Raw genomic sequence first — 15995 nt, forward strand, 5'->3', positions numbered from 1 at the left:
TCCCAACAACGACACAAACTCCTCTGGATATCATATCTGGTCCACAATGCAGTTCCCATCCTGCCTTTAAAGGGCTGCGGGTGGTCCTTTAACGTTGATGGGCAGGTGACACTCCTCATGGGGACCAACAGAAAAATATGAAAAACATGAGAAAATTTTAGACACACATACTGTAGAAACTGAAGGTGGCACAGTGGGGCAGTGGTAGTGCTGCTGCCACGCAGTAAGGAAGGCAGGGTCCGTGTCCCGGGGTCCTGCCCATCTGGAGTTCAAATGTTCTCTCTATGTCTGCTCCAGTTTCTTCCCACAGTCCAAAGACTTTCAGCTTATGTGGACTGGTGATAGTAAAATTGCAGTGAATGAAATTTAAAATTACCTTTGCAACGTAGGTGTCTGCATGTTTAGAATTCATATATTCATATATTCATTATATTGATGGATTTAACTTCCTTTTATTTGAGAACCAAAGATCTGCATTATCAAGTAGTAAAATGCTAATCAAACTGAGTGCCACCTTGTGTGAGGAAAATCTACTGACTATGAATTCCGTAAATTGAAACAGCATCACCTCAAGTTCTTGATGCAAATGGCTTTGGGGTGAAAGAGGACGAGACGCAATAACATGTTAAGAAGACAAAGACTACTGGACGGCTTGAACTGCACACTACAGGTCTGGTAGAAGATCAATTACTGAACAGCAGGGTGTTTGGTGATCATTTTGAGGTCAGCAAACAATTTTAAAAATGATTTTCTAAATTCCTGTTTGTTCCACACCAGGACTCTGTGAAGCAGGAGCAGCACACTGGCAAATCGTTAATGATAATGATAATCGTTCCTTCATGGTGTATTCACGTTTAGTGCTGGATCGCAGGAAGGATGGGAAAGAGGGGTCCTTTCATTGGATTGGCTGGCCCAGCACTGTTTCAGCCATGGAATGGCCAAATGGGGGAGGCAGCTTGATGGATGAGGTCTCCAGGACTCTAAAAATATTCAAATCTTATTATATGATATCATCTACTGTTAAATTCTGCTCCGTACTTTTAAAATTTTTATACTGTATTGAGGATTTGTTCTGTTCTGTGTATTGTATTGTATTGTATTGACCCCCTTCTTTTGACACCCACTGCACGCCCAACCTACCTGGAAAGGGGTCTCTCTTTGAACTGCCTTTCGATAGATAGATAGATAGATAGATAGATAGATACTTTATTAATCCCAAGGGGAAATTCACATAATCCAGCAGCAGTATACTGATACAAAGAAACAAATAGTAATAAAAATGAAAAAATTAAAAATAAAATTAAAATTAGCATTTACTCCCCCGGGTGGAATTGAAGAGTCGCATAGTGTAGGGGAGGAACGATCTCCTCAGTCTGTCACTAAAGCTACTCCTCTGTCTGGAAATGACACTGCTCAGTGGATGCAGTGGATTCTTCATGATTGACAGGAGTTTGCTTAGTGCCCGTCGCTCTGCCACAGATGTTAAACTGTCCAAGTAAGTCTTTGATTAACTTTCTGTACTCCTCCTCCTGCCCACACCTGATGCATCTTTCCCAAGGTTTCTTCCATTTTTCCCTACAAGGTTTTATTTGGGAGTTTTTCCTTGTCTTCTTAGAGAGTTAAGGCTGGGTGGCTGTCAAGAGGCAGGGCCTGTAAAAGCCCATGGCGGCACTTCTTGTGTGATTTGGGGCTATACAAAAAAATAAACTGTATCATATTGTATTGTATTGTAGTGCTGTCCTCCTCACCAGAGGGTGAAAATCAAGATGCAGCAAAATATCTTGGGAATAATGTATTCCTGCCATTGATCATTATTTCTTTCTTGCTTTCTTTCTTCAAATGGTGCTGGAAGTTTTGAACTTGACCGGCATGCACTGCTTAGTCTTAACTGGGAAAAGCTCAAACCAGAATTGCAAACACACAATGTTTTAAAAAGGAAACAATAACAAGGTGACATGCAGTCATCATTATAATTTGGGTGATGTCCTTTAATCCCCATTGCTACACTGCAAAGTTGCAGAAACACACACACAGCAAAGGTATAGAGAACACTGCAGGGCCAATAAGACCAGCCAAAAACAGACCATTTCATACACTGCAAGCAGCAATATTTTAATAGAAAAGTAATTACACTGAGCATTGCATGAAATCTGAGGATTGGTATAAACATTTTAATAATAAGTCAACTCACTAAGTGAATTTAATGAGATTGTTTGCACTGGCTTTGGAATGATTTAATGTTTTTATCAAGGGTTTACAAATTTTATCATCATAATTGAGATTTTAGTTGCACTTTTTCAGTATTTGAAATAACAAGAACATGACAAATGAGCTTTAAGAACATGTGTAAAAGCACAAATATTTCCTATATATGTAAATCTCACACTACAGCGTATTTCTGAAAGTAGAATAAGAGATGACGAAGAGGAAAAAGACCAGCAAGTGAAACAATCTGTTGTAAAATAATTCATTTGTTTGTGAAACTGAAACAAAACTCTGAAACTACCGATGTCAACATTTCAAAAGCACCAAACCCTAAATCTTTTAGGCAAGTGAAAGCAGCTAAACGAGGAGGATTTTATAATTGCGTTATTTCTCCAAAGCAGACTTTGGGTATTCTTGCTTTCAGAGTAATATGTTAGAGTTGCTGCAAATCTGCGGTAAAAATGAAGCACAAGTAAAACTGAAATTTCAATTAAATCATTTGGATATAATTAACAGTGTTGACTGCTGTCAAAGGGAAGTAAAGTTCAATTAAGAAGGATCTACAATTGAAACCCTTCATCTGTAGTTTGGGACATTAATGGAATTAAAACTAGCAGCTAATGAGTTTTCCTACACGTAGGGAGTGGTTTTAGCTGCATATAATATACGAAAAATAACATGAAACATTAAATCCTTGTGCTATTAAGAATATTCTGTAAGTCTTGACTTTTTTTTCAGAATAATTGAAAATAAATAAATAGATTAATGAGACCTTCTTTCATTACAGATCGTCTCGTGTGCATCTCGCAGCTTCAATTAGCGGCTTCTCCAGCAGGCAGGGCGCACGTGCTCAGGGGGCGGAGTCTCCGTTGGTTCATAAAGTAGAGGAGGCGAGTCGGGGTAACAGCAGTCAGCGATTTGGTGAAAGGAGTTTGAGTTGCGGTCATTTTGTCATCTCTCCATCCATAATGTGCGCTAGTGATGCGGATTATGATGCTGTGCTTAGTTTCTGGGCTCCTGTGAAGGCTGAGCCCCAAATCTACGGGGAGATTGTTCTTCAGCGGTAAATTTTAATTGTGCACTTTTAGAATGTTGCGTGGCCTAACTTTCTTGTGATGTTTTGGGATTATTGTATTTTTTTTTTACTTTAATGACTTATTTTTTTTTAATCTCCGTCGTTTTTTGGTTTTGTTTGTGCATTTAATAGTAAATTAGCCTAGAAATTACAGGTGTGGGGTTTTTTTTTTTTTTTTGTAAACTTTGTTCTGATGGTTAAGTGTAGCTTGTTGTCGTCATCACAAATGTTTGTGTGGCTTTATTTCTACTATTGCATAAAATACTTGGGTGGAGGCTTTATGGCATGGGTGTTTGGACTCCACAGATTTTCAGAAGTGACTGGTTTTTCTACTTTTGCCTCAGTTTTAATTAACTTGACTCTGCTTGGCTGCTAAGGAAAATGGGGACAATGTGGCAAAATGAGCTACTAGCTCATCTGTGCCCATCACACTATCTGAAAATTTAAAGGTGAAGGTCTCATTAAGGTTGATCTCTCAGGTTACTGAAACATTTCTCCGCTCTTGGAAAGAACAGAAATTATCCAGTTTTGGCTATGTCTGCTGTGGCAGAATGAGAGCAGCAATAAGTCCTGGAAATAAGATATGGGTTTAACTGCCAGAATCTGCTTCTCATTAACTGATTGGAGTTTAAAGTTCTAGTTTAGCTGGTCATCTGTTTTTTTGTCACTTCTGTTTTGGCTGCAATTAAGGAAGAAATTTGGAGGACTGAATTATTAAACAGGGCTTTTAAAATGAAGGGACAAATTAGTTTAGCAGTGAAAGCTGGTTACTGATTAGGAAAAGAGTTGGAATGAAAACCTGTGGCCCACCAGGCCTTGAGTCTTAAACTCCTGTTCTATGGTGTAGCTTGTTGCTGGACAACTAGAAGTGCAATGTAATCCATGAACCTAGCTTTGAACTATATAAGCATGAGCTTCTTGAAATGTAGTTGCTAACTTTGCTTGGAACACTGGTGCCATAGTGGAACCATTTTTTTCCTAAAAACAATGTGCACAAAGATTCCAGAAGGAACTTTTAATATCTAACACTCTTCCATGAGAACTTGCCATCTACTAATGGGTTCATAATTTGTACCAGAGTACTACTGTGTAATGCAGGCTTGGTCAAGTTTATTAGATTCCTGATGGGTAGCTTTCTACTTTAGTTTTTGTTCATATTCTGAACCTGTTCAAAGCCTGAAGTAACTTTCTAGAATCAAGTATTGCTTCTGTGATGAGCCACACATCCTATTAAACTATTGGAACATTTTGTTATCTTTATCCTAAAATTGCTATAGTATGTGTATAGTATTTAAATTGGAAGATAATTGTAACTCTTCTTGCCTTTTCATATTCCCAGCATGTTTGAGACCAAACCAGATAGTCAGAAGCTGTTCCCCAAGTTTGCGGACCTTTCCAAAGAGCAACTGCAGAACAATCCTGACCTCCAGGCCCATGGAGGAATTGTCCTCTGCAAGCTGACAGAATTCCTGCAAGATAAAGGGCAGGGCAAAGCTGTGACAGATCTGGCAGAAACTCATGCCAAGCAGCACAAGATCCCTCGCATCTACTTTCAGGTATTTCTTTGCTGGGTGTTAAAGCTTGATCTGATGGCCTTGCTTGGTAGAACATAGTTCTTATAGGGTTGGGGTTTCTGACTGAAGTGTAATGTTTGATCCCCTGTCAAAGGGGCTGACTTTTGTGGTTTTTTTTGTTTAATATATAATAGAAGCCCTTTTCTGTAACCTTAATGCACATGCCAGTGTAGTTTAGTCTCTGAGGATACATTTTAAAACCCCCTTTTTTTGAATTCCATTGTGTCCCCTATGAGTGAAGAACTGACTTCAGGGGTCTTTAATTTATACTAATGTGACAAACACTGCAACCTTTATCCTTTGTGTACAAAGTAGGAATTGACCCAGGTTTACCAGGCATTGTACCATCTTCTAATCTGCAGGTTTCTGTAGTCTCTCTCAAAAGGTTTGCATATGAGATGTACACCAAAACATCTACAGTTGGTGTCTGCTCAGCTTTATCTGATTTTAAAAAGGCTTTCATCTAGGCTGTAATTTTGACGCCTCTCTTTAGGTCCATTCATCTGTTAGAGGTTTAGTTCTGTACTACTTTACAGTTGGTGCTCTTATTTGGTGTATGAATGTGGTGTGTGGTTTTTTTATGGTACAGTTTTAATCTCCAAAAATCACTTTGGATTATACCAAAAGTTTAGTGTTGGCTCTTGTAGTTTTGGTTGCACAACTGTTAATTGTGACCTTCATGATGGGCGAACACTTTAACCTTTCGCATAGCTGCTCAAGTCTGGAAAGAACACCAAACTATTGGATAGTACATGCAAATGTTTAATTGTGCCTTCAAGGTATTGAGACTGGCACTGTATCTTTGTTTCTGACTAGCTGCTTCTGACATGGAAGTTCTGAACCCTCTTTAGTTGGCTATTAATGATGGATTGTTTTTTTACAGATCATCAGTGATGTCATTGTTGAAGTGGCAGCAGAGAAGATTGAAGGATTGAGCTCTGATGCTCGAACAGCCCTGAAGAATGTGCTGAAGACGTTTCAAACTAAAATGGGAGAGTGCTATGATGTGCTGGGATTTGATAAATGAATATATTTGTTAGCTCTGTTCATCTGATGCTGCTTGACTCCTGTATGAATAAAACTACTAAAGTGATGTGCCCAGGGTTTTTTATTTGATCCTTTAAGTCTTCTGTTCTATGCTGTTTAGAAATCTCCCCTTTCTGCCTCCTTTAGACAGGAGGTTCTGTCCTCCAGATCAAGATTTCCACCCTTTTATGGTACAAAAATCAGTAGCTGCAATACTTTGGACTTGGAGACTGTGGCTCGGATTGTTTTGCACGTGGTATGGGTTATATGATCTTGCAAGTGAGGTAACTTTGGCTTTTTCTAGGTTTGGTTGGGAACCTTAGTTGAATATGCCATTAAAACTGTCCTTTTTCCCTGAACTGAAGGAAATTGGTGGTTGTACTTCATCACATGGGTCTGACCTAAACTGGTTTATCCTGCAGTGTTCTGGCCTAAACACAGGAAATGACAATATGGAATCTTTGGAGGGCATTCTGGGTTCAAGGTACACTTGTAATGTGTACATGCCCTTGGTCCTGTGAGGAAGGGTTTGTGTACAGATTGGAATTTACATTTAGTACTGCAAACCAATCCAAGAAATGGATCTGATCCAGATAGTACAGAGTCTTGTTCCACTGCAGTTGAAGATTAACAATTTAGTGTTAACTCTGCACTAGTAGTGGATTTTGCAGTGTGTGTATATATATATATATATATATAGCAAGAAGATCTTGTTGCAGTTGGCACATTGGAACCAGTCAAGGGGCATACAGTGGCATAGTGACATGAGCAGCTCCTGGACCAATACAAAATCTCATTTTGGTGATGCTTCTGGTTAATATGTAACCTGGCACCTGTTCATTCCTTCCACTTTGAAAACTTGGATACTGTGAGTGTTTGGGTATATATATATATATATAAAAAGCAAATTGTAATTGCCAATTACTTTGTTAATTGCACACAAACTTCACTATCCTCCATGCTGCCCACTGTTCTAAATCTGCATTTGGGGAGACAGTACAAGGTTTTATTTAACTTGCTTGGTCATCCAGAAAAGTTAAAGCTAACCATTGGCTGCTGTGTCTCATGGCTGCATTTGATTTTCTTGTTTAATTGTACCTTTCTGATATCAACCGTAAATGAAAAGCCTACAAACTAGAGAATTCCAAATGAACCTTGGTCAGCCCCTCTTTTCAAATGCACTTTAAGTATTTGTTCTGTACTCCATTAATACTTGCACACTAGAGTCTGATTTATAAAGTGGGGCACTAGGGTGTTTGCTACTTTATTCAGAAATGTAATTACAGATGTTTCCATTTGAGTCAAGTCAGGAATTGAGTTAAGTTTTATTTGAAATCTGCAAAAGGTTAAGCACCTGAAAAGGGTTCCTTTAGTTTAGCTTTGGCATTGTCAGGGTGCTTCTGCAGTGCTTTTTTTGTGTGCCACCTTGTTGGAGGTTCATTTTTCAACGACTCTCCAGCCATGGAGTTTGTGCTGATGCTAAAGTTGCTTGAGGCAGTGATATCAAACTTCTCTTGACTATGTGTTGGGCTTTTCTCCTTAGTCGCAACTGCATCATTTGTGATTGAAGACTGGAAAGTGTAGTTAGACAGCAGAAGAAGGTGGTCTTGTATGATGATGGAGATCAAAAAAGGAGAGAGGTCAGAGCCAAGGATCAAATGGTGGAAGTTGAAAAGGGAAGACTGCAAGTTTAAGTTCAGGGAGAAGGTAAGACAGGCACTGGATAGAAGAGTTGTTGGTTAACTAGGCAGGTACAGCAGAAGTAGGAAGAGTGACAGAAGGGTGCTTGGCATGCCATCTGGACAGAGGAAGGAAGAAAAGGAAACCTGGTGGTGGAATGGGGAAGTACAGGAGAGTATACAGAGAAAGATGTTGGCAAAGAATAGTTGGAGAGATGCAAATAGACGAGTACAAGGAGATAAGGCATAAGTTGAAGGGAGAGGTGGTGAAGGCTAAATAGGGAGGATGATGAGTTCCAGGAGAGGCTGAATATTAAATAGGGAGAAAAAGACCTGTACTGATTGGCTAGACAGAGGGACCTAGATGAGAAAGATGGAAAGATACTCGCAATTGAGGAGAGGGTGTTGAGCAGGTGGAAAGACTACTTCAAGAGGTTGATGAATGAAGAGAATGAGAAAAAGTTGTTTGCTCGGATGGTGTTGATGGAGAAATATAGAGAAGGCCCGAAAAAGTTGTATTTTGTTTTTGTGGACCTGGAGAAAGCATATGAAAGGGTGCTTCACGAGGACTTGTGGTATTGTATGAGGAAGTCGGGAGAGGCAGAAAAGAATGTTATAGTTGTACAGGATATGTACAAGGGAAGTGTGACAATGGTGATGTCTGCCGTAGGAGTGACCGATGCATTCAAGGTGGAGGTGAGATTACATCACGGATCAGCTCTGAGCCCTTTCTTATTTACAATGGTGATATGGACAGGTTGACAGACGAGATTAGACAGGAGTCCCCGTAGATTATGATGTTTGCTGATGACATTGTGATCAGTAGCGATAGTAGGGATCAGGTTGAGGAGACCCTGGAGAGGTGGAGATATGCTCTGGAGAGGATAGGAATGAAGGTCAGTAGGAACAAGACAGAACACGTGTGTGAATGAGAGGGAGGTCAGTGGAATGGTGAGGATGAAGGGAGTAGAGTTGGCGAAGGTGGATGAGTTTAAATACTTGGGATCAATGGTACAGAGTAATGGGGATTGTGGAAGAGAGGTGAAGAAGAGAGTGCAGGCAGGGTGGAGAAGAGTGTCAGGAATGATCTGTGACAGATGGGTATCGGCAATAGTTAAGTGGAAGGTTCTATAGGATGGTGGTGAGACCAGCTATGTTATATGGGATGGAGACGGTGGCACTGACCAAAACACAGGAGACAGCTGGAGGTGTCAAAGATAAAGATGTTAAGATTTTTATATGGTGTGACATGGATGGACAGGATTAGAAATGAGTACATTAGAGGCTCAGGTCCGGTGGGACGGTTTAGAGACAAACTCAGAGAGGTGAGTTTGCTTTGATTTGGATATGTGGAGAGGAGAGACGCTGGATACACTGGGAGAAGAATGCTAGGGACAGAGCTGCCAGTCAAGAGGAAAAGAGGACTGCCTAAGAGAAGGTTTATGGATGTGGTGAGAGAGGACATGATGGTGATGGGTGTGACAGAGGAAGATGATGAGGACAAGAAAATATGGAATGAGATGGTTTGCTATGGCAGCCACTAATGGGAGCAGCAGAAAGTAGAAGAAATTCAAATTGACAAAGGGTGGGTGAGGGTGAAGATTATAAATAGAAATATCATTTCATGTATAATGTCATATTCTGTATGTTGTATTGGTTGAGGTAGTGTCAAGAGCAGATTTTTTTCTTTTTAATGTTAGAAGGAGCAAGATAATGTAAATGAAGAGACTGTAAGGGGAAGGAAAAGGATAAAAGTAACCCTACATCTCCTGAGGACTAACAATAGCTGGAGGTTTAAAAAAAATGGATTCTGAGAAGTCAAAAAAGTGTGACTTTGGGAAATTGAATATTTCTTGTCATCAAAATATCCCCACCATGCTGATATCGTGATAAACCAAGAAGGGAAAAAAATGGAACATCTAGCAATGTGAAGAAACCACAGAACAAAATGGATGCCATCGCATCATTTAGGTGAATGTTGCACTTGAGAGGTGGATGAAGTGGCTCCCTGCAGTATGAATGTAAAAAAATATTATTATATTGTGAAAGACTGACGGTTAAGATTGCTAACCTGAAATAGAACTACTAGATATCCACATTTACCTGGCAGTCATGTATTTCTTGCTTAATTTTGGAGTTCCAATTTATTTAAAAGAAATTCTGTTGTTTTATATTTCACACATAATTCATATCAATTTTGTTTAAAACAGGCAATGTCAGATCAATCAGCTATTCTGTGTTTATGAAGCTAAGCTTGCTATCTGGGAACTGTGCATGTGTGATATCATGGTGCATTGTTTGGAGTTGGCTTGCTTTAACCACGTGCTTAATCTATAAAATGTGATTGTGGTTATTTAACAAAGTACTCCAGAGAGAATTTAAAAGTCTAAAAAGGTGTATTTGTAAGTAAAATAAAATATGTCAAACATGTGAAGAATTTAAAGATATTACTCAAAAGAACAAAGACAGCGAAAGAATAAATGGGCCAGGTAGGCCAGAACTTGAAGCAGACAAAATGTATGTAAGCGAAAGGCTCTTCACGTATCAGTCAGCACGAGAAATAAAAAATGATTTGAGTGGAATGTTTAGAAGTGGGACGTCTGTCATCCCACATGTCGATGCCCCTTGTTCCACTGTTTGACGCTGATTCTTCATCTGATTACATTCAGCTCTGTTATGATTGACGTGTTTTCAATCAAAATTCAACCCACTTGGAGGAGCTGCTATGGAAGTGCAATACGTTTTTCTTGCCTTTAGCTATAAAACACAATCTATGAACATGAACTAAAACACAATATGGTTTTCTATTGATTTTAAACTGATGTGAAAATCATGTGCCAAAGTGAAAAGCAATTGATCATTTGGTTAATATATGTATTACTTCAAAGCACCAAATTATTATGTATAGCACTAAAATATAGTTAGCATGATTGACTGTATTTAATTTTGGACAAATAATTTTCCAATGGATCTAAATACTGGAAGAATGCACTTTGTGTTTACCACCTTCAGATTTAGTTTTGACCATCTAAAAAACAAACTGACTGAGAGACAAGCGTAGACTGGATAAAATGACGGTCTGTTTTGCTGGCAGCATTACTGTTGATAAGGGATACAGCAACGTAACAGGCCTAACGCCTCATGAGATATTATTTTGGGATCCATAAGTATCTCTTAGCAATTACAAATGAAGTATTGCAATTCCGACTAATATTGAGCAAAACTCTCAATTTCTTTACACTAGCAGGTAAAAGCTGCTTTTCCTAGCACATCGATGATGACAGCGTTTAAATTTGAACCCAGGGACTGAGCGGTAGCACAGGTCTGCAAATGAACGAATTGTCCAAATGCAATGCAACGGGGAAACAAGCCACACCAGAGAGGAGATGAAGCCGTGGACAACACCATCGAGCAATTGACCACTGGACAACGTACTCAAGTGACGGTTAAAGAGATCACGGGTCCCTGCTGCTAACAAATCAACTCTGCTGGTGACAGTTGATGCTGAGAGGTCATTGTAGGTCCATAATTTTAGGTCGCATCTGATTGCATTATTTCAAAGGGTTTCAGATATTAATATCCTTTTGCTTTGGGGTATTGGACAGCAAGGGATTTCATCACACTTTTACTCTGCAAGACTGTCATTCCAAATGAACTTGGCTTGCTTCTTGTTGGCAGCTCTGACTGTTCTTTCTTTATCCTTCTTGAAATGAACACTCTGACTGTGATTTTAACATCAGATCAACCTCACAGTTTATTAGTGGGACTTTAATAAGCCCTGGAGTAGGGAGTGTGAGAGAATAATTTACAGGCAATAATAGTTAAGAATTTTGGTTTGCAGTGGACATTGATTTCATTGATTGATTGCTCCTCCGCATCGAGGGGAGTCAGATGAGGTGGCTCGGGCATCTGATCGGGATGCCTCCTGGACGCCTCCCTGGTGAGGTGTTCCGGGCACGTACAACCGGGAGGAGGCCTCGGGGAAGACCCAGGACACGCTGGAGGGTCTATGTCTCCTGCCTGGCCTGGGAACGCCTTGGGATTGTCCCGGAAGAGCTGGAAGAAGTGGCCGGGGAGAGGGAAGTCTGGGCCTCTCTGCTTAAGCTGCTGCCCCTGCGACCCGACTTCAGATAAGTGGAAGAGGATAGATGGATGGATGGATGAATGGAGTGGACATTGAAATATATAACTATTTGTTTTCAGAAATGTCATAAGGAGACTGATGAAATGGTTAAGTAAAATAAGCAGACTGTCCCAGGGGGACGACTCAGGAAAGTGGCTGATGTAATGTGTAAATTAAGACATTACTATTAGCTGTCGAGTTCACAGATCAACATCAACTGTCATCACATGTGGTCCTTTAATATTGATGGGCAGGTTACACTCTTTATGGGGACCGACACAAAAAATACCAAAAACATGAGAAATTTTCAGAACACAAATTATGTTGAAACCAAAGGTGGCACAGTGGGGCAGTGGTGTGCTGCTGCCACGCAGTAAGGAAGGTAGGGTCCTGGGTCCTGCCAGGACAGAGTTTAAATGTTCTATCCGTGTCTCCTCCAGTTTCTTCCCACATTTCAAATACATGCAGATTATGTGGATATGTGATACCAAAATTGCAATGAATCAAATTTAATCAACTTTGCAACATAGGTGTGTACATGTTTAGAATTCATATAAAGTGTTATTATATCGATGGACTTCAAACTACTTTAACTTCCTTTTATTTAAGGACCAAAGATCTGCATTATCAAGTAGTAAAATGCTCAGCAAACTGAGTGCCACCAACCACCATGAGTGAAGAAAATCTACTGACTAGGAATGATCTAAACTGAAACAGCATCACCTCAAGTTCTTGATGCAAATGGCATTGGGGTGAAAGAGGACGAGTCAAAATATCATGTTAAGAAGACAAAGACTACTGGACGGCTTGAACTGCACACTACAGGTCTGGTAGAACATCAGTTCATCATTCTTTCTTTCTTTCTTCAAATGGTGCTGGACGTTTTGAACCTCTTCACTGGCATGCACTGCTCAGTCTTAACTGGGAAAAGCTCAAACTAGAATTGCAAACAGACATTTTTATTAAAAAAAGGAAACAATAACAAGGGGAGATGCCGTCATCATTATAATTTGGGTGATGATGATGATGATCCCCATTGCTACACTGCAAAGTTGCAGAAACACACACACACACAGCTAAGGATATGGAGAACACGGCAGGGCCAAAAACAGACCATTTCATACACTGCAAGCAGCAATATTTTACTAGCTAGATAAGTAATTACACTGAGCATTGCATGAAAGCTGAGGACTGGTATATAAATTTTAATAATAAGGCAACACACTAAGTGAATCTTATTAGATTGTTTGTACTGGCTTTGGGATTATTTAGTATTTTTATCATGGGTTCAAAAATGTTCTTATCATCATCATTAAGATTTTATTTGCAATTTTTCAGGATTTGAAATAACAAGAACATGACAAATGAGCGTTAAGAACTTGTGTAAAAACACAAATATTACTGATAAATGTAAATTTCACACTACAGCATATTTTTGAAAGTAGAAAAAGAGATGAAGAAGAGGAAAAAGACCAGAAAATTAAACAATTGGATGTGAAATAATTCATTTGTTTGAGAAACTGAATTGATGTCAATATTTCAAAAGCACCAAACCCTAAATATTTTAGGTAAGTGAAAGCAACAAAACGAGGAAGATTTTATAATTGATCTACAATTGAAACACTTCATCTGTAGTTTGGGACATTAATGGAATTAAAACTAGCAGCTGATGAGTTTTCCTACACGTAGGGAGTGGTTTTAGCTGCATATAATATACGAAAAATAACATGAAACATTAAATCCTTGTGCTATTAAGAATATTCTGTAAGTCTTGACTTTTTTTTCCAGAATAATTGAAAATAAATAAATAGATTAATGAGACACTTCATTACAGATCGTCTCGTGTGCATCTCGCCGCTTCAATTAGCTGATCCTCCAGCAAGCAGGGCGCACGTGATCAGGGGGCGGAGTCTCCGTTGGTTCATAAAGTAGAGGAGGGGAGTCGGGGTAACAACAGTCAGCGATTTGGTGAAAGGAGTTTGAGTTGCGGTCATTTTGTCTTCTCTCCATCCACAATGTGTGCTAGTGATGCGGAATTTGATGCTGTGCTTAGTTTCTGGGCTCCTTTGAAGGCTGAGCCCAAAATCTATGGAGAGATTGTTCTTCAGCGGTAAATTTTAATTTTGCACTTTTAGAATGTTGCGTGGACTAAGTTTCTTCCTGTAAGGTGTTATGTATATAATTTGACTTTAAAGTCTTGAATTTTTTTAAGGGGGGTTAAAGTCTTTGCACTCCATTGTTTGTCTTGTTGGTACATCTTAAAAAGTTATACTAAATCATTCTAGAAATTGCAGTGGAATGTTTGAATGGGTTGTGCGTGGTTTTTTTTTCTCTGGCAAACTTTGATCTGATGGGTAAGTGCGGTTTGCTGTTAATCTAATCGCAAATTTTGATTGTGTGGCTATTTCTACTGTTGCATAAAGTACTTTTGTTGTCGATTAGTGTGGGGGCTTTATGGCATGGGTTTTGGGCTCCACAGATTTTCATTAGTGACTTTTTCTACTAATTCAATTGACTCAGAACCTGTGTTCCTTAATTAGCAGCCGAACAATGACACCACAAGCCAGTAGCCCACCTTGTGCCTGTTGCACAAAATGTGAAGGTCTCACTAAAGCTGATCTCTCAGGTTACTGAAACACTTGACAGCTGTTAGAGAAAATGGAAAAATCAACAATTTTAGATTTCTGTTGCAAAATGAGCAGCAATAACCCATTGAAATGGGTTTAATGAACAGCAAGCGTCCGCTTATTATGAGATGGGCTGGAGTTTGAAATCCTAGTTTAGCTGGTCACCTGTTGGCTTGTTTCATGCCTCACTTTAAGCTGCCATCGAAGGAAGAAATTCAGAGGACTGAATCCTTTAACGGGGCTTTTAAAATGAAGGGACAAATGGTTTAATTAGCAGAGAAAACTGGTCACTGATTAGGAAAAGGGCTAGAATGAAACTCTGTGGCCCACCAGGCCTGGAGTTTGACACCCCTGTTCTACGGTGTAGCTTGTTGTTGGACAACTAGAAATGTAATGTAACCAATGGGCCAAGCTTTGATCTAGACAAAGCATGAGCTTCTTAAAATGTAGCTGCTGTCTTGTGCTTGGAGTACCATAGTGGAACCATTATCTGTTCCTAAAAGAACAATGTGCATGGAGATTCCCGAAGGAACTTTGATATCTAACACTCTTCCATGAAAACTTGCCATCTACCAATGGGTTCATAATTATCGGAGTACTACTGTGTGTAATGCAGGCTTGGTCATGTTTTGATTAGATTCCTGTTTTCCACTTTAGGCTTTCATCTTCTGAAAGCCTGAAGTAACTTTTCCAGAATCTGTTAATCAAGTATTACTTCTGTGATGAGCCACACATCCTATTGAACTGCTATTGGAACATTTTTCTTTTAGTTTACCCTGAAATGTCCATATTATAGGACAATGTATTGTATTTAAATTGGAAGATAATTGTAACACTTCTCGCCTTTTTGTATCCCCCAGCTTGTTTGAAACCAAACCAGATAGTCAGAAGCTGTTCCCCAAGTTTGCTGACCTTTCCAAAGAGCAACTGCAGAACAATCCTGACCTCCAGGCCCATGGAGGAATTGTCGTCTGCAAGCTGACCGAATTCCTGCAAGATAAAGGGCAGGGCAAAGCTGTGACAGATCTGGCAGAAACTCATGCCAAGCAGCACAAGATCCCTCGCATCTACTTTCAGGTATTTCTCTTTACTGGGTGTAAAGGCTTGATCTGATGGCCTTACTTAATAGAACAGTCAGAAACCCAGCCCTATAAAAACTGAAGTGTAATGCATTTCTAAGCCCCTTTCAGAAAGGGGCTGGACATGTAAATTCTGAACCCTGTTTAGTTGGCTAAAAATGATGGATGGTTTTCTTTTACAGATCATCAGTGATGTCATTGTTGAAGTGGCAGCAGAGAAGATTGAAGGATTGAGCTCTGATGCTCGAACAGCCCTGAAGAATGTGCTGAAGACGTTTCAAACTAAAATGGGAGAGTGCTATGATGTGCTGGGGTTTGATAAATGAATGGATTTGCTGTTTGACTCCTTTATGAATAAAGCTACTAAAGAGATGTGCCCAGGGTTTTCTCTTTGATCCTTTAGGTCTTCTGTTCTCTATGGTGTTTAGAAATCTCTAGACAGATTCTGTCCTCCAGATCAGGATTTCCACCCTTTATGGTACAACATTACAGTAGCTCCAATATAATGAACTTGGAGCCAATATGTGACTGACGCAGATTGTTTTGCACCTGGTATGGGTTATAATCTTGCAAGTGAATTGTGGCCTTTTCTAGGTTTGGAACCATA

The 15995-nt window shown here is 39.6% G+C and overlaps 2 protein-coding genes across 2 annotated transcripts; both read left to right on the plus strand.

The window, feature by feature from the left end:
• The first annotated feature begins 3099 nt into the window (after positions 1-3099).
• LOC120537023 (myoglobin-like) lies at positions 3100-5947 on the plus strand. Its single transcript, XM_039765621.1, has 3 exons — positions 3100-3268; positions 4620-4836; positions 5738-5947. Exons 1-3 carry the CDS (start codon positions 3174-3176, stop codon positions 5879-5881), a joined length of 456 nt encoding a protein of 151 aa, XP_039621555.1. The 5' UTR covers positions 3100-3173; the 3' UTR covers positions 5882-5947.
• Positions 5948-13613: 7666 nt separating this feature from the next.
• Positions 13614-15764, plus strand: LOC120537024 (myoglobin-like). Its single transcript, XM_039765622.1, has 3 exons — positions 13614-13792; positions 15170-15386; positions 15571-15764. Exons 1-3 carry the CDS (start codon positions 13698-13700, stop codon positions 15712-15714), a joined length of 456 nt encoding a protein of 151 aa, XP_039621556.1. The 5' UTR covers positions 13614-13697; the 3' UTR covers positions 15715-15764.
• Positions 15765-15995: the final 231 nt, after the last annotated feature.

The sequence above is a fragment of the Polypterus senegalus genome, chromosome 10 (genome assembly GCF_016835505.1).
Source record: "Polypterus senegalus isolate Bchr_013 chromosome 10, ASM1683550v1, whole genome shotgun sequence".
Classification (NCBI taxonomy): domain Eukaryota; kingdom Metazoa; phylum Chordata; class Cladistia; order Polypteriformes; family Polypteridae; genus Polypterus; species Polypterus senegalus.

Coding starts and splice junctions, on each gene's coding strand:
- LOC120537023 (XM_039765621.1), top strand. CDS start 3,174: ATGTGCGCTAGTGATGCGGATTATGATGCTGTGCTTAGTTTCTGGGCT. Junction 3,269..4,619: donor GGGGAGATTGTTCTTCAGCG/GTAAATTTTAAT, acceptor TCATATTCCCAG/CATGTTTGAGACCAAACCAG. Junction 4,837..5,737: donor TCCCTCGCATCTACTTTCAG/GTATTTCTTTGC, acceptor GTTTTTTTACAG/ATCATCAGTGATGTCATTGT.
- LOC120537024 (XM_039765622.1), top strand. CDS start 13,698: ATGTGTGCTAGTGATGCGGAATTTGATGCTGTGCTTAGTTTCTGGGCT. Junction 13,793..15,169: donor GGAGAGATTGTTCTTCAGCG/GTAAATTTTAAT, acceptor TGTATCCCCCAG/CTTGTTTGAAACCAAACCAG. Junction 15,387..15,570: donor TCCCTCGCATCTACTTTCAG/GTATTTCTCTTT, acceptor TTTCTTTTACAG/ATCATCAGTGATGTCATTGT.